Source organism: Peromyscus leucopus, chromosome 4 (assembly GCF_004664715.2).
Source record: "Peromyscus leucopus breed LL Stock chromosome 4, UCI_PerLeu_2.1, whole genome shotgun sequence".
In the NCBI taxonomy this organism is placed as follows: Eukaryota; Metazoa; Chordata; class Mammalia; order Rodentia; family Cricetidae; genus Peromyscus; species Peromyscus leucopus.
The window spans coordinates 131,937,261-131,961,329 of record NC_051066.1 but is presented as its reverse complement, the minus strand read 5'-3'; the positions used below and the strand labels follow the sequence as shown (position 1 = coordinate 131,961,329).

Sequence of the window (24,069 nt, the reverse complement as noted above, 5' to 3'; positions counted from 1 at the left end):
CCCCTAGAATCATATCCTGGGTAGTATAAGAAAGAGGTCTGAGTGAGCCAGTGAGCAGCATCCTCCATGGCCTCTGCTTCAGTTCCTGCCTCCAGGCTCCTGCCTTGCTTGGCTTCCTTTCCTGACTTTGTCAGTCATGGACAGTTAACCTGGAAGAATAAGAAGTAGTAAACCCTTTCCCCTCAAGTTGCTTTGGTTGTGGTGTTTTATCATAGAAATGCTAACCAAGACAGACCCGTGTCTACCAGTTAGGCTAGGCTAGCTCTGAGGGACAGCTTCTCAAACGGTGCCAGGGATGGACCTCAGGTCCCCGTGCTTGTGTGGCGGACACTTTACTTGCTGAGCTGTCTCTCCCTCCTTTCAGTACAGAGATTCTCATAATGAAAAATTTACCAAAAATGAGCCTTTAACTCAAATACACACATTAAAAGCACAAAGTTATTTTTATTTATACCCCCAGTTAGAGCCAGGTTCCCTGAATATCTAAAATCTAAACTTGTTTCTGAAGTTCATTGCTATTTTATTTTATTTTATTTTTTTTTTTTAGACAGGGTTTCTCTGTGTATCCCTGGCTATATTGGAACTTGCTTTGTAGACCAGGCTGGCCTCAAACTCACAGAGCTCCACCTGCCTCTGCCTCCCAAGTGCTAAGATTAAAGGTGTGTGTGACCACACCCAGCTACTTATGTGTGTGTGTGTGTGTGTGTGTGTGTGTGTGTGTGTGTGTGTGTGTGTTTTGCCTGCATATATGCCTATACCACTTGGGTACCTGGTGCCCAAGAAGGCCAGAAGAGGCCATCATAGCCCTGGAACTGGAATTATGCACAGTTGAGAGCTACTGTCTGGTTCTGGGAATTGAACCCAGGTCCTCTGGAATTAAAAACCCAGGTCCTGTTTAGGCCTCTGAGCCATCTCTCCAGCCCCTTGGTACTTTGTTTTTAAAAGGGTAGCTGTAGCTGCTATCATACTAGACCCTCTCCTGGCTGGATAGGGTAGTATATCTATAATCGTAGCACTTGGGATTGGGAATTGAAGGCCAGCCTGGGTTCTGGAGACTGTCTCTACAGAAGGAAACAACAACAGAAGGACAGAGGAATCCTCCCTGCCATGGTCAGGGCTGCAGAGCTGTTCTGTGAATTCCTTCTCTTTCTCTCCTTGCAGCGGCTCTTCTCAGCATCCCTGGCTTCGTGGAGCGGCTTTGCAAACTGGCAACTAGGAAAGTGTCAGAGTCAACGGGCACAGCCAGCTTCCTTCAGGAGCTGGAGGAATGGTACACGTGGCTAGACAATGCGTTGGTGCTAGATGCCCTGATGCGGGTGGCCAGTGAGGAGTCTGAGCACAATCAAGGTACTTTCTAGGGGGTCCCCTGAGTGGTAAGTTTTTCCGGACCCCTTGGAGACATTATTGGTCACCTTTCTGTGGAGAATTAAGAGTTGCTTACAGTAGAAATTTTCTTAAGGTGGTCCTACACCAGGACTGTATTAAAACTTTTAACAAGTTCCACTTTACTTCATAAAAAGAAGAAATAAAAAAATCTGAATTTGTCTAATAAATAAATAGATTGAATTAGGGTTGCAAAAGCAGCTCAAAATAAGAGCCCGACACCACATGGCTTCACTGGTGAAGTCTACCAACATTTAAGTTCTTCCATAAAGCAAACACTTCTCAACTCATTCTTTGAGACAAGTTTTACCCTTAAAACCAAAGAGATCACAAGAAAAGAAACTTACAGACTAACATCTTACGCATATAGATGTACAGATCCACCGCCGCCCAAAAGAAACTTGTGTAGCCAATTAAGTGGTCGCCTGTTGCCTATATAGGTTGCCCTAAGGGATGCTGGGGACAGTGTTCGTGTCTCTGATCTCAGTTGTCAGGCTCCAGACAGGTACGCAGGGTGCCTTTGGGCAGCACAGTGAGCAGATAGTCATAGATAAATCAACATCACCAAGAAGCTGAAAAGACCGATCTACAGAACAGAACAGTTTTTACAAATCACATATGTAATAATGGACTTGAATGAAGACTGTATAAAGAAGTCTAGGGGTGTAATTTGCCTAGCACATGTGAGACCCTGTGTTCAGTGCCCAGTACTGACCAAAAGAGCTAATTAATTAACTGAAGAAAAGAGCATGGGGCTGAGGAAATGCCCAGCAGTTAAGAACACTGCTTATTGCTCTTTAGGGGACCTGGATTTCAGGGATCCAGAGCCCTTGTCTGGCCTCTCACAGATACGAACATGCACGTGAATTTAAAAAAAAAAGAACACCCATAGAGGAAGACTAAAAAGACAACTCATTCTAAAATACAGACAGGGATCCAAATAGACATTTCTCTAAACAGGAAAAAATGGCCAAACACACATGAAAAGCTGCCCAGCAACTTTAGCTATTAAAAAAAAAAATACAAAATAAAACTGTGAGGAAACGGTTCATACTCTCTTTCCCCCTCCTTCCTGTGTTTGCTTACATGAGCTGCCCTCTCCACCCTCTTCCTCCTGTAGCCCTGTCCTCCTTCCGGCCTCCCCAGAGCTCTGCAGAGCCACATTAAATAGTGTTCAAGGCTCAAGTGTGTGGCCAAGGCAAGAGTCTGTGTGCTGCTGCCATCTCCTCAGACCACTGGACTCTTGGGATGTTCTGGGTGCTGGTGAGGATATCCCAGTGGGGATGGAGTGAGCCTGACTTTCCTCCTGTGTAGAGAACTATATGCTAAATGGATACCATTTTCTCACTTAGATTTTGTTTGTTTGTTTTTTTCAGGACAGGGTTTCTCTGTGTAGTTTTGGTGCCTGTCCTGGATCTCGCTCTGTAGACCAGGCTGTCCTCGAACTCACAGAGATCCACCTGCCTCTGCCTCCTGAGTGCTGGGATTAAAGGTGCGTTTGCGCATGCATGCATGCACACACACACACCCGGCTAGATTTTTTTTCTGTTGTACGTTTTTTTCCTCCAGCTTTGCCTGCTACCACTGGGTTACCAGGAAGAGCAGAGACTGACAAGGAGAGAGCCCAGGCCTCACTGACAGTTGGATGGCAATGAGTCCGTCTGCTGAGTGTGGGGCACACACCCTTAGTCCCAGCACAGGGAAGGCAGTGGCAGGTGGATGTCTGAGTTCAAGGCTATCTTGATCCACATAGCAAGTTCAGGCTAGACCGGCCTACAGAGTGAGACCTTCCCTCAAATTAATTAATTGATTAATTAATTAATTTAATTAAAAATTTAAAAGAAACGCCGGGTGGTAGTGGCAGCAGCACACGCCTTTGATCCCAGCACTCGGGAGGCAGAGGCAGGAGGATCTCTGTGAGTTTGAGGACAGCCTGGTCTACAGAGAGTTCCAGTGCAAACAGGGCTACACAGAGAAACCTTGTATCAAAAAAACCAAATAAATAAAAGATAAATAAAAAAAAAAAGCTCCAGTTATCTATATCCAGTTATAGATAACAAGTATATTTTATATCTCAAAAAATCTTAAAGAATTTTGGATGTTTGAAAAGATAACGATTAACTTAAGTCATTCAGTAAGCAATGCACATGTATGTATCTATCTTATCAAAACTTTGTATAATATGCCCCATTAGTAGGGACACTTTGTTTTTATGTATTAGTTAACTTTTTTAATTTCTAAATTACAGCAGACAAGCATTAGCAGAGGAATTTTTTTTTTACTTTATTCAGCATCCTCATATGTTGCTGACTTGTGTAGGCATTGTCCTAAGCACCTTCCATATGTTAATTCTTCCCATCTTTAGAACAGTAGCAGGTAGTTGCTACGACACCACCACTGTCTCACAAAGGAGGATGATAGGCAGCACAAAGAAATCATCCCACTTCCCTCAAGGCACAGGGCCAGGCTCGCGTCTGTGCTCTTCACCACTGCGCCACGCTGCATCTTATTATCTCCATGCATCACTGTCTGTTTTCAGAGCTCTTCCTAAGAATCCAGTGCTGGACTCTTGTGAAGTGGGTAATAAAGTGAATGAGCAGGATTACCTAAGGGAAAATCTTATGAAAGAACCCCTCATGCTGTCAGCAATGTATAGACAGCACCAAACCCTTGGTCACTGGAGACCTGAAGAGTGTTCTCCACAGTTACTGCCAGACATCTGACTGTCGGATTGGTGACAAGAAGTCCCAGAGAGAGGCTCAGGCACTGGCCGTGTTAGAATGCTGTACTTGATGTTGGGGAGTACAGAACTGCAGAGCCTTGCCTAGGTCTCGAAGCTGCTCTTGTAGGTGTAAGGAAGTTTCCTGGCTTTTAAAATGTCTAATGAGGGTTCGAGTTTGGTCTGATGGCTCTTTAATTCCAGTCTCTTCACAGCAGGCCTGTGGGTAGAGCAACTTTCCTCAGGAGTCAGGCCTTATCCATCATAAGCCTCCACTGTGTTCCCTCCTCTAGGCGCTTCAGAGGAGAATGCGCTGCCACATACCTCAGCCAGGACCCAGCTGCCCCAGTCAATGAAGATTATGCATGAGATCATGTACAAACTGGAAGTGCTCTATGTCCTCTGTGTGCTGCTGATGGGGCGTCAGCGAAACCAGGTGGGTGCTCCCCCAGCTGCAGAATGGGAGAGATGAACGCAAATACTGCTTGACCCATGGAGTGCCAGGTGTACCTCCACCAGGCCGTCTCAGCATGGCACTCTCCAGCCCAGCAAGTCTGTGCGTTATTCACCTCCTTGTAAGGAAACCAGGCTGATTCTAGATTCTAGAGCCTAGAGTGTCTGCTCTGGGCTTCAGGCAGCATTTCTAGACTGTGCAGGCCAAGAGCAAGCCTTTATTTTAGTAATGTAAGATTAAAGACTGATGCTGTGTGCTGGGCATGGTGGCATAGACCTTTAATCTCAGTATTAAGGAGACAGAGGCAAGCAGATCTCTGTGAGTTTGAGGTCAGCCTGGTCTACATAGTGAGTTTCAGGACAGCCAGGGCTACACAGAGAAACCTTATCTCGAGAGAGGAAAAAAAAAAAAAGACTGACTCGGTGAAGAGCACACCAATTGGTTATCTAATGGTCAGCCCTGAAAACATACATAGAAGTAACATTATATAGACTGTGCAGGTTATATTTATTTATTCAGAAATACACACACACACACACACACACACAAAAGCACGCGTGCGTCTATAACAACAATTAAAGAAGAAGCCATGAATTGAAAGAGCAAGGGGGAAGGGATACAGGGGAGGTTTGGAGAGAGAAAAGAGAAAAGAGAAATGATGTAATTATAGTCTCAAAAAATTAAAACATAAAAGTCTGGCCCTGTCGGTGCAGTAGAGCGGCTGCCACTCTGAGGTGAGATCAGGGTGCCGGGCCAGAGCCTAGAACGATGCCCACTCATGAAACCTGAGCAGATGTTGGGCAGTGGGGGAGGGGGGGCTCCCTACGCCTTGGAGTAGGAGAGAGGAACAAGATTGTCTTCTACTCACCTTCGTGACTGAAAGGTGTGCAGAGCAAAACTGCTTACTTCAAGGCAAGCAGGAAGGTCTAAAGAATGCCCTCCATGAATTCCCCTGTGACCTACTCCTTCCAGCTAGGTCCAGTGGTGAGCTGGAAAGAGGCAAACCAAGGATAAGACGCCTGAATTTGTGGTATTTCCTTAGCTGACCTTGTCTAAAACAGTCTTGCTGGGCTTCACTGCCCATAGAGTAACAATAACTGATCATAGGGTTGATTCCAGTCTCCTTCATTCTCTGGCTATTCATATGACAGGGATAGTCTGTTCCTAACAAGAGGTAGCAAGGGATTTGTTTCATGTTATGTAAAAATATTTAGTAGGCGCATCATTCCCATAGTTGATACAAATTAGTATCAGTGGAGCCTGTCTCCCTTCTGGGCCTCTGTGTACCAGAACACATCTGAGTTAGCCATTGTCGGTATTTCCTTCTGTAGCTCTTTTATACTTACAAAGCAAATACAACTTTTATACATTCAGTTGAATACAAGACACATTTCCTTCTGTGTATTCTTTGATGGTTCAGCTCACTACATGTGAAAGACTTGGATTCTTTCTTTTCCATTTATCCCATCATTTGGATGTGTTATTATTTAAGTGTAAATTATGTCTGTATTGGGTGTTATAGATAATACTTCCACCACTGATACTGTAAATATGTCATTTATCATATGTAAGGGTCCTCTAATGATAAAAGGAGAATTTTTGGCCAAGGAAACACAGATTTGGGAATCTAGGGGATCGTGCCAAACCATCCTCTTGCAGGTGGTACCAGCATGCCCTATCATCGGTGTCCAGGTCTCCAAAATGGTGCTGACTTTGGCATTGATGACCAGACCCCTGAGAAAGTGTCGTGAAGGAGGAAAGGGTTGTTTTGGTTTGTGGTTTCACACATGTTGTGTAACTGTAGTAAGGAGGGTGTGGTAGAGCGGAGCAGTTCATTCATGGCAGCCAGAACAAAGGGGAAGCAGGAAGACGCTGGATCTTACTTCCTAGCGTCTCTAAAACCCCCAAAGTAGAACCTCCAGCTGAATACTGAGCACAGGGCCCTTTACTTTTATAAGCCTTGGGGGAAAAGTGTGTATGTGTGCATGCGCACCACACATACATATGTACTGGTGTCCATGGAGGCCGGGAGAGGACACCAGATTCCCTGGAGCTGGAGATGTGAGCCACCTGACATGGATGCTGGGAACCAAACTCAGGTGCTCTGGTGACTGACAAGGAAGGGCTAGATGAAATTGAGACCAAACTCAGCAGGGAAGCCATTAAACCTGTAGCCTTGTGTTTAGAACAGGGAGTGGAGGTGAGCTCCGGTGGCTTGGGAGCCTGGCCCTGTGACCCTGTCATTGCAGCCTTCGTGGCACCCCTCCTGGACAGGCTCTCAACCTTGCCTGCAGCTCTCTTCTGTAGTTGCTGTAGATACATCCTGGGGTCTCCATCACAGCTCAGTCCATGCATCACCCTCCTCTAGGTCTTCCTTTGAAATCTCAATGAAAGCCTCAATGATTCCAATAACTCTTGCATACTACATGTCCAAAAAACCAGTATCATGTGAGCTGGGCATAGTGTTGTAAATCTGTAATCCCAGCTCTCAGGAGGAGAAGGAATGAGGATCACAAATTCAGAGCCAGTCTGGGCTATAAAGTGAGACACTGTCCTAAAAACAAAGCAAATCTAATATCCTGTGAGTGGTATTAAGGGGTGCTACTAACTCAGGTAATGGCTAGGTCTCCCTTGGACTATAAGTACAATGGTCTTTGAGTGTCTGGGGAGATGAACCTGGGAGAGTACTTGTATAGATGGCCCTGTGTGAGCAAAGCACCCTGTCCTCTGTCTGCTGTCAGAAGAATGCTTCAAATGAGCTTCTGACCTTATACCTGAGCCTGGGGCAGGTGGGGTCCCTCTAATCCTGGAGGTGCCTCTTAGGCACGTTCCCTGTCTTTTCTGTTCCTGTGCAGAGTGCTTGGCTTCTTTTTTTTTTTTTTTTTTTGGTTTTTTCGAGACAGGGTTTCTCTGCGTAGTTTTGCGCCTTTCCTGGAGCTAACTTGGTAGCCCAGGCCGGCCTCGAACTCACAGAGATCCGCCTGGCTCTGCCTCCCGAGTGCTGGGATTAAAGGCGTGCGCCACCACCGCCCGGCGGCTTCTTTTTAATGGCCCTAATCTCTTTCCCAACCACATCCTCTTTATCCACAACTTTCAATTCCTTCTTTTTCTGGATAACCCACTTTGCTTTATAAGTTCTCTGCTCTTTGCTCCCAGTTTTCACTATAAAATGAGCTAGAAGCAGCCATCAATAACCATGCCACAGCCCAAATGCTATGCTGTAGTTGGAAGTTTCTCTGTTGTCCTGCCTGGCCCCAAAGGTCAGGACAATTCTCTCCTACCCACAGTCCCACAGCCACTTATAAAATAATCACTCAGAGGCTTATATTAATTACAAACTGCATGGCCTATGGCTTCAGCTTATATTAGCTAGCTCTTTCAACTAAATTCAACCCATTCCTATTAATCTATATGTTGCCACGTGGCCGTGGTGTTACTGGTCTGCTGGCATCTTGTTGCTCCTTTGACAGCAGACCTGCATCTCTCCTGACTCAGCCCTTCTCTCTCTATCTCTTCTTGGATTTCCTGCCTGGCTATAAGCTTTCTTGCCATAGGCCAAAACAGCTTTATTTATTATCCAATGGGAGCCACACATATTCACAGCATACAGAAAGACACCTCACAGCACTATGCTGTCTTAAAATTTCCTCTTCCAAATTAGTCTATCACCTTTAAATTCAGCCTCCCACAAAGCTTTAGGATATGGGCAAATATAAGCAAAATATTTGCCAGAATGTATTGGGAATGATCTCTAAATCCTATTCCCACTGAAACCTTGTGAACAGTCTTATTTTTGTTATTTTGTTTTGTTTTTTTGAGACAGGGTTTCTCTGTGTAATCTTGACTGTCCTGACTCACTTTGTAGACTAGGTTGGCCTCGAACTCACAGGAGTGAGTTCCTGTGAGTTGCCTCTGCCTCCCAAATGCTGAGCTTAAAGGTGTGTGCACCATGCTTGACTTTGTGAGCAGTCTGTCTCTGTGGTCTGCTTTTCTGTGGTATTCTGGTGTTTTGAGCTCCTATTAGAATCTCCTGTCCAGCTGTACATGTTGTCTTTATTAGGTTTTGTGTCACTATGAAAAGCAGTCTGGAGGAGGAAGATTTCCTTTGGCTCACTATTTTAGAGGGGTCTTGTGGCGAGAAGAGCGGTACAGCAAAACAGTCCCCGTTGTGAGAATGAGGAACCAGAGAAAAGGGCAGGGACGAGATACTCTGATGGATCCATCTACCCGTCATCTACTTCCTCCTCCTCGATTTGAGACCCTCCTGAAGTAGTGCCACAGCTGTGAGCTGGCATAGTTACAGATGCCAAAGGCAGATGAGACTTGGTCGCCTTTGCCTGTCTGATAAAGCAAGATGGTTTGAGATACAAAATTTTCTCCATGGTGAGGTTGAGCTTTTCTTGTGATTAAGAACATTTTCTTGGTGCTGGAAAGATGGCTCGGTGTTTAAGAGGGGCTGCTCTTCCAGAGGACCCCGGGTTGATTCCCAGGACCCACACGGCAGCTTACAGCTGTCTATAAATTCAGCTCCAGGGGATCCGACACTCTTTTCACCTTCATGGACACTGGACACACTACGATGCATAGGCATGCATGCAGACAGAACACCCATACACATACAATAATAAAAACAAGTTAAAGTCCGTATTGTCTTTTTTTCTTTTAGGTGTATGGGTGTTCTGCCTAACCGTGTGGCCATACACTCTGTGTGTAGTACCCTTAAACGCCAGAAGAGGGTAATGGATCTTCAGTGACTGGAGTTACAGAAGGTTGTAAACAGCCATGGAGATGTTGAGAATCAAAGCCAGGTCCTCTGGAGGAGTAGCTAGTGCTGCTAACCACTGAGCCATCTCTCCAACCCTTAAAAACATTTTCTAGCTGAGCATGGTGGCCCATGCCTTTAATCCCAGCATTCAGGAGACAGAGGCAGGTGGATCTTTGAGTTTGAGGTCAACCTGAACTACAAAGCAAGTTCCAGGACAGCCAGGGCTACACAGAGAAACCCTGCCTTTAAAAAAAAAAATAACAAACAAAACACAAAACAAAGCAACAACAAAAAATTTTCTAAGCCAAATAAGATGGCTCACTCCTCAGAGTGAGTTACAGGCCAGCCTATAACTGCATCTCCAGAGGACCTGATACCCTTTCTAGCTTCTGAGGGCACCAGCACATATGTGCACATACTCACATGGACATGCACATACATTTTTAAGGGTATTTTTCTGTGCAGTCAGGGTAGAGGCTGTGTGGATGCTGTCTTTAAATGGCAGCACTCAGTTCTAACAATTGCTTTCTTCATCCTGAGGATGGCTGTATGTACGAAGGAGAGGCCTTACTGATCTTGGGCACACATTGGTCTCACTGTGGGCTCACTATTTCTCCATTCCTGCCCCACACAGGTCCACAGGATGATTGCTGAGTTCAAGTTGATCCCAGGACTCAATAATTTGTTTGATAAACTGATTTGGAGGAAACATTCAGCATCTGCCCTTGTCCTGCATGGTCACAACCAGAACTGTGACTGTAGCCCGGTAAGCAAGAGGGCCTGGGAACATGCAGGATATTAATTACTAAGAGTTCCCTGTTTTGAGAGCCACTGCTGACCCTGAGGGTCTCGTTCTTGAAGATGGGAGCAGAAAGGAAGTTTTTGTTTCTCAGAGTACCCAGATAGATCGTTGAACTGAGAATCATAAGTCCTTTGCCACTCAGCTTTTCAGAAGAACTTGACTGAGTCACAGAAGCTTCTGTTTTCTTGGACAAGAAGGGCCATGTGCCTGCTGGCTTCAGCACAACCTCCCCACACCATGGGCAGGAAAGTGCTCCAAGACCTGAAACTCTGTAACCAACAGACCTGGTGCCCTGGGTTCCTGAACCTGCATCTCCTCAGTGCCCTGCCTCCTGCTTTGTCCTCCTTTTTGGCCTTGTCAGACTGCTTTTCCTTCCGTCCCTTTGAGTTAATAGTTGAAAAGGAGTGTAGTTTATATATGTAGATAACGTGTCTGACTTAGTCAGAGACCAGTTGGTCTTTGTTTGCTATGTAAACACACTACATCTTCTGGTTTTCCTTTTGCGATTTATCTCTTTAATGGTTTGCCAGTTACTTCCCTTTGGTCCCTTGGAGATGCTCCTGTGGTGCCATTAGCTTGTGTTTGGGTCTTCACACCTTCAGAGTGCCCCATTTTATGATGTTTGGGAGGAGGCCAGCCTGGGGACCTGTGCAGCCTCTGCCCTGGACACTCTTGAGCCAGTGTTTTAGGAGGAGTCTGTTTTTATGTTTAATTTCTTGGCCCTGCCCCTCAGTTAGGATGCTTATTTCTCCTGGGCAGCTCCCACCAGCCAAGCCTAAGTGGGTCAGGCTTCCTGCCCAGCTCTCTGGCTCACAGGTTGGCTCTGTCTGATCACTGCAGGACCCTGAAGCCAAAGCCTTGTTGTGACTAGGCCTCTCTCTCATCCATACGCCACCTCCCTTAGCTCCTGCACATCTCTGCTTGGGCTCTGTGGGCCAGGCCTTTCTGATTCCTGTAGGTTTCCCTTTCTCACTTCTAAATTAGCCTCACATGTAAAAGGACTTAAGTTAATTTTTTAATTCTAATATGCTAGGCAAAGGTCTACATTGGTTTACCTTGACTGGTCAGCTATGAATGTCTGACTGTTCAACTAAAGAAAGACCCTACTGTGTTTGAGGACAGGGACTCCAAAGAAGCAGTGTTGCAAGACAGGGGTGTCACCAGAGCCCGCCCTTGTCTTATGTAGAAGTACCAGGACTAATATAGTAGCTTTAATGTGTGTTACAGGACATTACCTTGAAGATCCAGTTTTTGAGACTTCTCCAGAGTTTCAGTGACCACCATGAGTAAGTATGTGTGGCCTGTAATCTGTAGGAATCTCCCCTCATCTTCTCACTGACCCCTGACTCAGAAGGGGCTGGTGGGAGCTACCCAAGTGTCCTTCCTTCATCTGGTATTGGGTTTTTCCTGCACCTTCACAGCCCCCCTGAAGGGGCAGAAGTGGCTGTCCCTCACTGCCCCTGGAGTGACACATTTCCCCAGTGACTGGCCTCTGAGCCTCAGAAAGCCCTTGACTGGAAACATGGGAGCTCCTACCTCCACAGTGAAATGTGTTGAGTCCCCAGCACACACTTTCTGAGATGTTCTGCTCTTTGATTTTAATGTTTCAGCTTTCAGTGGAGAATGTATGAGAAAATGATTGTCCACTATAAAGGAAACAGTGCAGGGGGGGGGGGAGGAAAAGCTGGTGGTCTTGGCCTTAGCCTTACAGTAAGGACTTTGGTGACCTGACAGCTGAGTGTGCACAAAGAAGTGGACACACTGGTACATGGCTTCTGATTTTATTTATATTTTTTGGTGTTCCAAAGAAAGCCAGGAATTAAAACATCCCATGAACAGCACAGAGGAGGAGTTACCTTTGAGGAGTTTGTCCTTTTGGTTTTCTCACAGTGCTGGGGGTTAACCTGATTTTAAATGTTGGTTTAATGTTTTGGAGTGCTGTACAAGCTGATATAACATGCCTGAGGACAGTGTGGTCTAGGGGCCTCTATCCCTTTTGTGATTCTCTTCTATGAGAACATCTGTGGCTGAAGGCACCCATAGGTTACAGAGTTACGCTCTTTGGGTTTTTGTGGGGGTGGTGTGAGTTTGTCTGTGTCTGTCTGTCTGTCCATCAGTCTGTCCATCAGTCCCTGTTCCTAGCTTTCATCAGACTCTCAAATCAGCATTTTTGTATGCCTGGCTCAGAGCATGCAGTGAGGAATGGAAATACTTTGACCCATGCTGTCCTGAAGGGTCCATCTGGGAAGAAGTATAACATTAGAGAAGGTCACCAGGAAAGAATGCCTGATGACAGAGAAGGGCACGACTCTGTGGGGGACGGGGGATGGGGGGGGCAGGTTTCCTGACCGGCTGGCCGGTACTCAGCCACTCTTGACTGCAGAGAGGCCTGGTTGGGATGAAGAAGCAGCATGAGAAAGTGTTCTAGCCAGAGGCCCACATGTGGAGAGACCCTGCAGGAAGGACACGGCATGGTCGTCAACCAGAGTGGCCAGATGGTGTGGTGGGTGTGAGCTGCTCAGTTCGTAGTGTGGCTGCACAGGGCCTCTGAGTCTGTTCACCCCTAGTTGTTATACAACTGAAGTGTGGGAACTGGGGGAAGCCTTTTCAGTAGTGACAGGGTCCAAGCCCTGGTCTGAGTCACGCAAGGAACTGGTGAGGGTTCCCTTCCTGTGGCACCAGTGACAGCTGAGGACGCTGCTTCTGGGCTGCACAGACCCGTAATGGCAAGTCTGGATGAAGAGGACAGGGCTGCCACAGTTGGTCAGGCCCCTGCTCATGTGACTCTGTGGCCCCTGAGAATACTGCAGCAGGGCCAGGCTCTGGGGTAAGATGGCAGATGGGATTGGACATGCTGAGATGCAGGTGACTTTAAAAAGTCACATAGAAATGTTCGGTGCACAACACAGAGACCTGGAGATGCCCAGGGAAGGGCCTTGTTAGTGAGTGACAAGCAGGGTGGAGGTGCTGGGAGACTCTCAGCTTCTCTCCCCAGGGGGCTGGGGGGTGGGGGGCAGACCTTACTGCCCCACTGCACTGCTGCTTAGCAGCCCTGGTCCTGCCCTTTACCCTTTGAACCCATTTGTTTCAGGAACAAGTACCTGCTGCTCAACAATCAGGAGCTCAATGAACTCAGTGCCATCTCTCTGAAAGCCAACATCCCTGAGGTGGAAGCTGTCCTCAACACTGACAGGTGATCCTGGTGGGGACAGCTGTAGGTGCAGGCTCACAGGAGGGCACACACAGGGTGCATACTTGCCCTTTCTCACGCGTAGCCACCGTGCCCCACTGGCTTTATGTGCTAAACACTCACATCTCCTGTATTTCCTAACCGAGCATCACAGCAGCTCGCAGAAGGAAGTGCCACCTTCATCTTCCTCTCTGTATGTATCAGGCAGCCCCCTGCCAAAGGTCAGCTGTACTCTGCCCCTCCACCTTGTCCCATGCAAACGGCCCCTTTGCTGATATCTTCATCCCCTGCCCAGTGACAGCTGTGCTAAGCAGGGTAAGCAGATTCTTTACCCCCTGCCAAGAATCAATCCTGTGTGCTGGCTATGTCTACCTCATCTTTGGGAACAACACAGTGACCTGCCAGGCTCACAGGACTTATGAAGTGTGGATCTTTTCCAGCAACCAGAGCCCTAACTCCCCACTGCCCTGGTAAGGTGAACACAGTGCCGCCCTGGTGTCTACAGGGATGGAGTGGAGCTGCTGTGTGAAGAGAGAGTTTAAGGGCCCAGACACCTGCCACCAGGACAGGCCTAGTCCTCCCCTTACCTATGCCTTTGCATATAAGATAAGGACCTGAGGCCTGGAAGCCCACAGCTCAGCTGGAACTAACCCGGGAGCAGGAAAATGAACTCTGGGCCCTGCCCAATTGGCACAGACTTTGTTCCATCTGGCATACTCTGCTGTGGCCTGGATTAAACTCACTTGTGATATAAATGGCTCTTCCTCTGGCTGTTCTGAGCCACATCTGGCCCTGGATGTGCCTCTGCCTCTTGCCAGGCAGTGTGAGAAGAGAAAACTGGCTTCAGATGCAATAGAAATGCACTTGGCTGTTGAGTTGACAGCTGCACAGTCTCTGAGGTCCTGGCACAAGGTGGAGCAGCAGAGCATCCATCCACACCAGCACAGGAGCCTAGCCCAGTGGTCCCCAGCAGCTGTTCAGATCTGTCACCAGTGCTCTGTCCCTTTGATTTCAGGAGTTTGGTGTGTGATGGCAAGAGGGGCTTACTAACTCGGCTGCTGCAGGTCATGAAGAAGGAGCCAGCAGAGTCTTCATTCAGGTGAGTCTATGGACGGGGCACTTCTTAGGGGCCCAGGAGCCAGGGCTTTCCCAGTTGCTTAGTCTCTAGCATCTACTCCTTAAGAGTGGTCACCAGTGGGGGAAGGTGGCCTCATTGCCACTGGCTCCGTGTGACTCAGCTGCTAAGTGTATGTACCCCTGTCACATACCAGCAGGGTATGTCAGGAGGTGACTGAGCAGTCATCAGGCTGGCACTAGAGAGGTGGGACAAAAATGGGATCAGGCCCTGCCTGTGTGACGTTACCTGGGGTCGTAGGAAATAAGCATGAAAAGAAAGAAACCCTCAGTGCAGCATGAGAAGAAACAGAGCCAGGAGCTGCCCCTGGTCATCTGCTAGGGGACCAGGCACCAAGGGAGAGGCTGCAGAGTTCCTAGCCACTTGGAGAAAGTTGTGAAGGCTGCAGACAGGAGGGATTGCATCAGGCCTGGGGGCAAGGCTCATCCCAGCTGAGCCCTCTGGTCTGCTCAGGTGTCTGCTCTCCCTTCTCTAGGCCAGCTCAGTGCACATAAGCTCTGTGGCTTGTCCACACATACCCTGCTGCTGGCCACACACCTCCCTGGCTCCCAAGTTCATGTCTTTCCAGTCTTCTGAGAGTGAGCCTAGAGTGTTTTCACACAGAACTTAACTAGTGGTCACTCTGTGAGCCTGGATGCCTTAACTGCCTATGCCACTCTCTCTGGTACAACCATATGAAAGACTGGTCCCTGCTGAGTGTGAGCGCCATGATAGGAGGATAGCCATTCTCTTACTGCTCTGTCCTCAAGACCTAGGGATGGGGCCGAGGACTGGAAAATGTTCAGTAAATGTCAGGTACTTGGCTGTGAACAACTCTTAACCCTGGGGGATGGACCCTCAACCAGGAGAGGGCAGCCAAAGCCACCCAGGTCAGGGGTCAACATTTGGGTCGCAGGTTTTGGCAAGCCCGGGCTGTGGAAAGTTTCCTCCGAGGGACCACCTCCTATGCAGACCAGATGTTCCTGCTGAAGCGAGGCCTTCTGGAGGTATGGCTGAGGGACCGGGGTGTCAGGTAGCCGTCCGCCCCAGCCCCTTGTGTCAGTTTCTCATCCTGAGCCTTACGTAGTTTGGTCAGGAACAGAGCAGGTCTGGGTGTTCCGAGTGCACATTGCTGTAGTGTTTGCCCTGAGCTGCCAACTGTGGGCTCCTGTAGGTACTGAGGGGTGACTGAAGGACTCAGAGGTAATCATGCAGGAGTGCAGACTATAGAGTTACCCAGCAAGGCCTTTGACTCGGAGAATAATTTGGTATTGACTAAAAGTTAATGTTCCCGTTTTGATCAGTGGCCTGCAGAAAAAGCAAATTCAAAGGGGAGTAAATGGCCGAGTTATATAATTGGTTTTTAAGAAAATTACTGTGAACAAGAAACTGACCTGTGAATTGTAAAGGAAAATAACTGCCCAGTCAGTATAAGTCTGAGAAAATGAGTTGAGCTTGGTGGAGAGTGCAGCACTTCCTAAGCGGATGCAGGAGTTGTAAAAGGGCCAAATCCTGTGTCTCAAAAAACAAAACAAAACAAAGTGAAAAGAAGGAATAAAGGGAAGGGCAGGGGGAATAACCAGAAAACAAAAATGGAAAGTATTAGAAACAGGAGTTAAATTGGCTTATATTTATTGATATTTATATGTTTTTAACAGTTTCATTGATAAACACAAAGACAGACCGTAGGGTCAAGATGTGTATGCTGCCCTTAAATTCTGTCCTTCACTTCCTTAAGTGGCCCTAGTGCACTTGGTCAGCAGTCCTGGTTAGATCTGGAGACAGAGAACTCTGGCCATGTAGGTGGCTGCAGAGCAGGTCAGAGGCTTCCCCTGGGAGCCCTGGCAAAGAGAACCAACCCTCCATACCCACCCAGTGTCCCCTACTGAGGTCACTCACCTGGCTCACTCTTGGAGCCACCAAGTGTCCTCAGCAGAGAACCTAGACAGAGTTACAGACCCCATCTACACAGATGCTTGCTTGAAGCAAGTGAGTGGTCTGCGCTGTAGGCCAGGCCTGAGTGGCAAACAGGTGGCGGCAGCCCCGTCCACACCCTCACCCTGTCTCCTGCTCACCCCAGCACATCTTATACTGCATTGTGGACAGCGAGTGTAAGTCAAGGGATGTACTCCAGAGCTACTTTGACCTCCTGGGAGAGCTAATGAAGTTCAACGTCGATGCATTCAAGAGATTCAATAAATATATCAACACTGAAGCAAAGGTAAGGCTCACCCAGGGCCTCCATGGTGTTTGCTGCAGCATCAGTTATCTGTGAAATTTGGCCTGCCCATCTTCAGGCGTGGTTACACAGTTGAAAGAGTCTGGGATCCAAAGGGCAGTCAGCAAACCTTCACTACACGTACTGTGTGTTACGTTTTGAGCCAGACCCTAAGAATGTTGGGATAAGAACTTTGACTGGGTTACAGCATCCTAGCAGCCCAGCAGGAAGAGCAGGCCACTTAGTGTGTCTCGTCAGCAGAGTCGTGGAGCTTGGGTAGATCAGTGGTGCCCTGGCCAGCAGCCCCGCCAGTGAGCGCCATCTCTGCTCCAGTTCCAGGTGTTCCTGAAGCAGATCAACAGCTCACTGGTGGACTCCAACATGCTGGTGCGCTGTGTCACTTTGTCACTGGACCGATTTGAAAACCAGGTGGACATAAAAGGTGAGGCAGCCAAGGCGCCAAGGCCAGTGGGTGCAGTTGCCGCCAGATACCTGGCCTCCAGCCAGGGACTGCTGAGTTACTTGCCAGATATCTGTGTGCCTGGGGTCCAGAGGTGCTCTCGGCTGCGTTGCTCGGCTGTGTTGACTTCTCCACTGATCGTGCTTCCTGTAATGAACAAGTACAACACCTCCTAAAGTAAAGGAAAAAGCCACCTTCTGGACTGACTGCTAGCAACATGCAGGGTCCCTTCATTCTGTTTTCTTGTGCAAGACTGTAGTATTTGGCTGTGGTGGGTGAGTGTCAGGCGTCATCTAGAATTGTGTGTAGCTACACATATGTGTTCCCATGTGCTCTTTGCCCTAGGAGGTCCGTGGCACCAAGCAATTTCTCACAAGTTTATGAACACTTCCAGAAAAGGACAGTGCACCTCATCATTGTCATTGGTAGTGAAAAACATCCTGGTCATGGCTAATTAGACCATTTACCTCTGAAGGGTCTGTTTTAGGAGATTGGTCACATAGAATTTCGTGTAATCAGGTATTGATCACCTTCCCAATAGTATGGAAGGTCCTTTGCTCAGCACTCTTTGCATACGGCTTGCAACAGTGGACATAGACATATGAGAGCTGTGGTAAACCAGTCGGTCACATTAGGAGCTCTAGAAAGTGGTTTGAATTTGACTTTCTCTGTGTGTGTGTGATTTATGTATGTGTGGGTATGTGCACGTGTGTGTACACGTGGAGGCCAGAGGTTCTTTTTTGTTTTTGAACAGTCTCCCACTGAACCTGGAGCTCATGGATTCGGCTAGACTGGCCAGCCAGTGAGCTTCAGGGACCTGCCTGTGTCTGTGTCCCTAGCTCTGGGGTTTTAGGTGTATGCTGCCACACTGGGTCTTACATGGGTTCTGGGAATCCAAGCTCTGAACCTCATGCTTATGTAACAACTTTACCATTGGGCCATTTCCCCAGGCTTCCTGTGTCCTAGAACTCATTCTATAGACCAGGCTAACCTCGAACTCACAGAGATCCGCTGCCTCTGCCTCCTGAGTGCTGGGGTTAAAGGCGTGCGCCGCCACCACCCAGCTTTTGCTATGTTTCTTAATGATCATTATCCCCTTGTCTTCCTGAGGAGGAACATACATAGGAGCTGGAGCTGGTGCCAAGCTGGGAGGGGCTGTAGGAGGACCACTTTCTGAGCTGGTTTGGTTTAGCCTGATAACCGAACAGTTGGAGATTGATCCTGTTGTTGCAGCTTTTAATAAAGAGTTTTTGTATTGATTTACTTTTAATTATGTGTTTGTATGTTTGTCAGACTATCTTTGGACTACCATCTCGCAAATAATGACCCAAGACTTATTATTAATTATGAAAGCTTAGCCTTAGCTTAGATTTTTTTTTCCCAACTAGCTCCTACAACTTAATTAACCCATATTTTTTTAATCTAAATTCTGCCTTGTAGTTCAGTTACCTCTTCTTTGTACGGCACATTCGACTTGCTCCAAGTCTGCTGGCAAAATCACCTGCCTAGATTCCTCCTCCCAGTTTCTCTCTCTGCCTGGAAGTCCTGCCTATTCTCTTTTGCCTAGCTATTGGCCATTTAGCTCTTTATTAAATCAATTAGAAGGCACCATAGGCAGGGATACATCTTTGCAGTGTAAACAAATATTCTACAACATTCCCCCCTTTTTGTCCAATTAAAAAGGAAAGGTTTAACTCTAACATAGTAAAACTATATACAATAAGAACAATTATCAGGTAAGAATTACATTCACAATGTCCAGTCCTTTTGCATTTGGCAAATTTAGAGAAAGTACTGTATTATCTCTCCTATCTCAGTAGTGAGTCTGAAGTTTTATACCTAAACCACTTCTATTATAACTTGTATTACCATCCTAAAAATACCTTTTAGACCTTAAAACATCTTAGGTAAACAATTTAAGCTTTTATGTCTCTCAGCCTTATGCCCTTTACATCTCTTTTGTGAATGTCTTTTCTGAATTTGATAACAAGGAAAACTGTAACTATAACTATCTAGGTTTCAACTCCATCAAAGACCCAAGAAGTATATAATATTACCTGAATAAACAGAAAGTGCAGAGCAAGCAACTTCCAAAACTCTAGAATGACAGAGACATCTGGCTGCCTAGACAGTCACCCAGGGTTCCTCTGCAACATTGGGGAATCCACCTTTGGCTGCAGACAGACTTTTCTGTGAAGCAGGAATGTTGAAGGGCCGTCCCACCTTGTCTTGACAAAGTTCAACAAAGTTCTTCTGTGTCCTGCTTGTCCAGTTTGGACAGCATACTGTCAGTAGTTGAGGCAAGGGCAGTTTCTTGCCCAGTGGCTAACTTTGCCACAAGAAAAGCAAACTCCATACGGGGGTTCTTTAATGCCCATCATTCTTATTTGAAGTAAATTGGTACTGCCAGGATCAGACGTGACTCACTGTCATGAAAAGCCTTAGGTTATTAAAACATCTTAAATGCTATATTATGTACGTCTCTGAAGTGTTTGAAGACCACCTATCTATCTAAAATATATGTCTGTTTAACCTTGAAAATATACCTAACATGACTACAAGTTTGATTATGATAGGTGACTAACTACTAAGCTGTATTTCTTAATTATACATTACATTTTTAGAGTAACATAAGTACAGTACCTTAAACAAGAGTAAAAACATATATACAGTATAACAAAAATAACCTTAAATTTGTATCAGTATACAAAAAAAATCTTAAACAAGAGTAGAAACATAGAGTATGTTCTAACAAAATAACCTTAAATTTGTATCAACATACAAAAATACATACCAGGTAAAGTATTTGAGATTAATAGTTGCATTTTAGTTTAAAGTAGGTTCAATAATCTACCCTTTTATCCTATCCTTTCCATATCTTTCTTTTTCCCTTTCAGAATGAGATCCCTAAATCTAATCTCCTTTGCTCAGCTTTCTCCCTGACCATGACCAACAACAACTTGTAACCAACCCCCCTAAATGATGATAAACTTCCCTAATCCATTGAACGACCAATAACTATTCACCCTACCTCTTGGGAATGTGGGCATCTTGTTCTCTAGACTGCTTCCCAGTTGTCTGAGGACAATTGCATCTCTAGGGGACCCTGAGAAAATTGGGACAATGGTCAAATCCTGGAAGAGCTAGCTAACTAAATTTGTTCAGTCTCTGTGATGGGAGAGTATAGAGCTTATCTGAAGTCTTGGCTGCAGTAGTCTGTGAGGCTAGACCATCTCAGCTAGCAGCTTTGAAGTTCTGGATGCAGAATTTTGAGGAAACTGCAGCAGAGGCATCTGAGAGGCCAGATCACCTGGGCTGCTTGTTCTCATTGTTGTCTGATCTTTTCTTTCCCCCTGAAAACACAGACTTCAAGGTAACATATATATCTGTATTAACACAAGTATGGAGTGTGCAGTGTGCACAAGGCAGCTAAAGATGATTTTTTTGTTCTATGTTTAAGCAGGTAAAAGGCATCTGTTAACTTTATAAGTCTGTTTGGACTGTGTAACCAAACTGTTATATAAATCTGTCCATGCCATAAGAAAGGATGGCATGTAATAGTAAGTCATGAAAACTCTGTAGTCAACAAGATTTATCATGTCTCATCCAGTCTCAGAGCTGTTCCCATAATAGAGGAATCAGCATATACATTATCTGTCCTATAGTCTTTCTTGGCTTCTTGCTTTATATCTGTAGCCAAGATTTTCAGGAGGTCTCCCCTGATCAAATCTGGTCTTTATCAATTTTGAAGAAATCTGTAACTTTTTGTTTCCTATGGAAACAAGCAAAACTTTGCCCCCAACACAACATATTTTCTGACTTTCATTCTGAAGTTAAGGTATTCTTAAAATATATATGTTGGTTTAAGTTAGCAATTTCCATAATCTAATGTCTCAGCAACTATTGTTTTTTGTTCATTAGCATTTAAAATTTTTAAAGTCAACAAAATACCATACATGATCCAGACACCTTGGGTATTTTCCATCCTTATGTGGCTTTTTCCTTTATTATTTTTAGACTATTTTGTTGTAGAATATTTAACTATGTAAAGATGTGTTATGTTTGTTTATGCTGCAGAATATGTAACTGTGTAAAGGTGTGTTAATTTGTTTTTGCTGCATTTGTTTTATGATGCAAAGATGTGTTGCATTTGTTCACCTTACCTGCCTAAGGTACCTTATTTTGTCTAATAAAAAGCTAAATGGTCAATAGCTAGGAAGGAGAGGGATAGGCGGGGTTGGCAGACAAAGAGAATAAGTGGAGAAATCTAGGCAGAGGAGAGGAAGGAGATGAGAATGACAGAGAGAGAGAGGAACACACCCAGGGCCAGAAGCCAGGCAGCTGCCAGACAGACACAAGACACAGGAGAATAAGACAGACAGGAAGAAAGGCCAAAAGCCCCGAGGTAAAACATAGGTCAAAAGAAACAGGGTAATATAAGTTATGGTAGCTTGCAATAAATAAGAGCTAAGATAAAGCCAAACATTCACAACTAGTAAGAAGTCTCCGTATCTTGATTTGGGATCTGGTTGGTGGCCCAAAAGAAAGCCTGCTACACTATTTTATCTGACTGTTTGTACCCTTTTTCTTTCTTCAGCATCTAAGCACATTTTTTAAGCATACTGTATCTGTTCAGAAGTATTCTCAGTCTGGACATGACTTTTTGCTCATCTACAGCCTTCTCTGAGTTAGCTAAACTTTAAACTGCTAAGCTGTGGCCAGGCCCTCCTCTGCATTGCTTCACTTAGCACATGGCCTCGGGTTGGTGAGAGCAAAGCTCATGTCTACGGCCCCGTCTGTCTGCCCCAGCTCCTGTAGGCACTTGGACCTAGTCTATCTGCCCCAGCTCCTGTAGGCACTTGTGCCTAGTCTGTCTGCCCCAGCTCCTGTAGGCACTTGTGCCTAGTCTGTCTGCCCCAGCTCCTGTAGGCACTTGGACCTAGTCTATCTGCCCCAGCTCCTGTAGGCACTTGTGCCTAGTCTCCTGCCACCAAGCAGCACGCCCACCTGCCGCTCATAAACCCCATTCAAGTGCTTGTATGTAGCAGGGCTTCTGTAGACCTCTAGCACCAAGCCTACTTGAAACACTTTTTTTCTTCAGCTTTCTCAGGCCCTGTGTGGGTTTACATGCTACAAGTTGGGCACCAAATATAGTAAGCTTTCTTGTCAGACTATCTTTGAACCTCCATTGTGCAAATAATGACCCGGAGACTTATTAATTATGAAAGCTTGGCCTTAGCATAGTTTTTTTCTGACTTAATTTCTTACAACTTAATTAACCCATATTTTTTTAATCTACATTCTGCCTCGTGGCTTGGTTATTTCTTCTTTGTACGGCACATTCAGCCTGCTCCAAGTCTGCTGGCAAAAATCATGTGCCTAGATTCCTCCTCCCAGTTTCTCTCTCTGCTTGGAAGTCTTGCCTATTCTCTCCTGCCTAGCTATTGGCCATTTAGCTCTTTATTAAACCATTCAGAAGGCGCTGTCGGCAGAGGCGCATCTTTAAGTGTAAACAAATATTCTGCAATGTGTCTATGTGTGTTATATGCATGTAAGTGCACGAGTAGGCAGAGGCCGGAAGGTGTTGGATACCCTGGAGCTGGAGTTACAGGTGGTTGTGAGCCACCACTGTAGGTCCTGTACAAGAGCAGCAAGTGCTCTCAACTGCTGAGCTCTCTCTCCAGCCCCTGACATAATTGTTTTGGTGGTGAGAGACCACCAGCTACAGAGTCAGGACCAAAGTGTGCTTAACCAGTGGCGTGGGTGACCCGCCGCCGCTGGAAGCACCTGCTACTACACCTCTGCTTCCCTTCATAGTGGCTGAGGTCCTATCCGAGTGCCGTCTGCTCGCCTACATATCCCAGGTGCCCACGCAGATGTCCTTCCTTTTCCGTCTCATCAATATCATCCATGTACAGACACTAACCCAGGTGAGATGTCTCAGCCAGTGAGCCGTCAGGTAGGGCAGATTGGAGAGTATCTCTCTTGTGTGTGCCCCCTCCCTCTAGAAATGTAGTTCTTCTAGGGTATTGCCCAGTGCCCCAGTTTACAGGAGAACTAAGACCAGATGTCAAGTCTCCTGGGGTCACAGAGTCAGTTGGGGCACAGATGATATTGACATTGCGTTCTTCTGACTCCAAGCCAGTGTTCTTCCCCATGTATCCTACCCTTACCTTCTGGCTACACTGGGCTGTGGAACTGGACCTGAGGTTGCCCCAACTCCTTCTCTGACTGGCCGTCTTCTCTTCTCCCAGCCTCACACCCACTTTTCTTAGATGAGAGTCATCTAGGACCTCAGAGCAGTGGTTCTTTTGTTAACGTCTGCCAAACATGTTTTGAGGCTAGGCCTGGGGCTAGGGATGCTTGGGGAACAAGGTGGACTGAAACTCAGATTCTTTCTGAAGCTCATGTCCAAATGCAGCATTAAAAATTCTAAAGTGAAATCAGTGCACCTAGCCTATGCACCCAGTCCCGGTAGGGGATGGAAGCTTCTGGAAGAAGTCATACCTGAACCAAGATGTAGTCAAGGACCAATGCTAATATTAGTGTGGATGGTGGTAGTTGGGTTAGGGAGCAGGAAGGTGCCCCTGGATTGTGCCAGCCCCTGTGTAGGTCTAAGATCCCCTCCTCCCTGCCCAGTGGCATCCTGAGGCTGCTGACCTGCACCCAGCCTGCTGCCTTTGACCTTGCAGGAGAACGTCAGCTGCCTCAACACCAGCCTCGTGATCCTGATGCTGGCCCGGCGGAAAGAGCGGCTGCCCCTGTACCTGCGGCTGCTCCAGCGCATGGAGCACAGCAAGAAGTACCCTGGCTTCCTGCTCAACAACTTCCACAGCCTGCTGCGCTTTTGGCAGCAGCATTACCTGCACAAGGACAAGGACAGCACCTGCCTGGAGAACGTGAGTGTCCCGCCCCCGAGGGGTGGCGGGGGATGGAGGGTGGGAACCCAGGGCCACCCAGGGCC

General features: G+C 46.6%; 1 protein-coding gene across 1 annotated transcript in view; it reads left to right on the top strand.

Annotated features, from left to right (window-relative positions):
- LOC114706549 (transient receptor potential cation channel subfamily C member 4 associated protein) overlaps nt 1–24,069 on the top strand; it is a 74,050-nt gene that overhangs the window by 49,021 nt on the left and 960 nt on the right. The window contains exons 8-18 of the mRNA XM_028888974.2: nt 1,162–1,347; nt 4,396–4,538; nt 9,956–10,087; nt 11,351–11,409; nt 13,215–13,316; nt 14,329–14,412; nt 15,344–15,434; nt 16,508–16,648; nt 16,979–17,087; nt 22,923–23,035; nt 23,798–24,004. Coding sequence (XP_028744807.1) covers nt 1,162–1,347; nt 4,396–4,538; nt 9,956–10,087; nt 11,351–11,409; nt 13,215–13,316; nt 14,329–14,412; nt 15,344–15,434; nt 16,508–16,648; nt 16,979–17,087; nt 22,923–23,035; nt 23,798–24,004 — 1,367 coding nt within the window. The remainder of the gene's footprint in view (nt 1–1,161; nt 1,348–4,395; nt 4,539–9,955; nt 10,088–11,350; nt 11,410–13,214; nt 13,317–14,328; nt 14,413–15,343; nt 15,435–16,507; nt 16,649–16,978; nt 17,088–22,922; nt 23,036–23,797; nt 24,005–24,069) is intronic.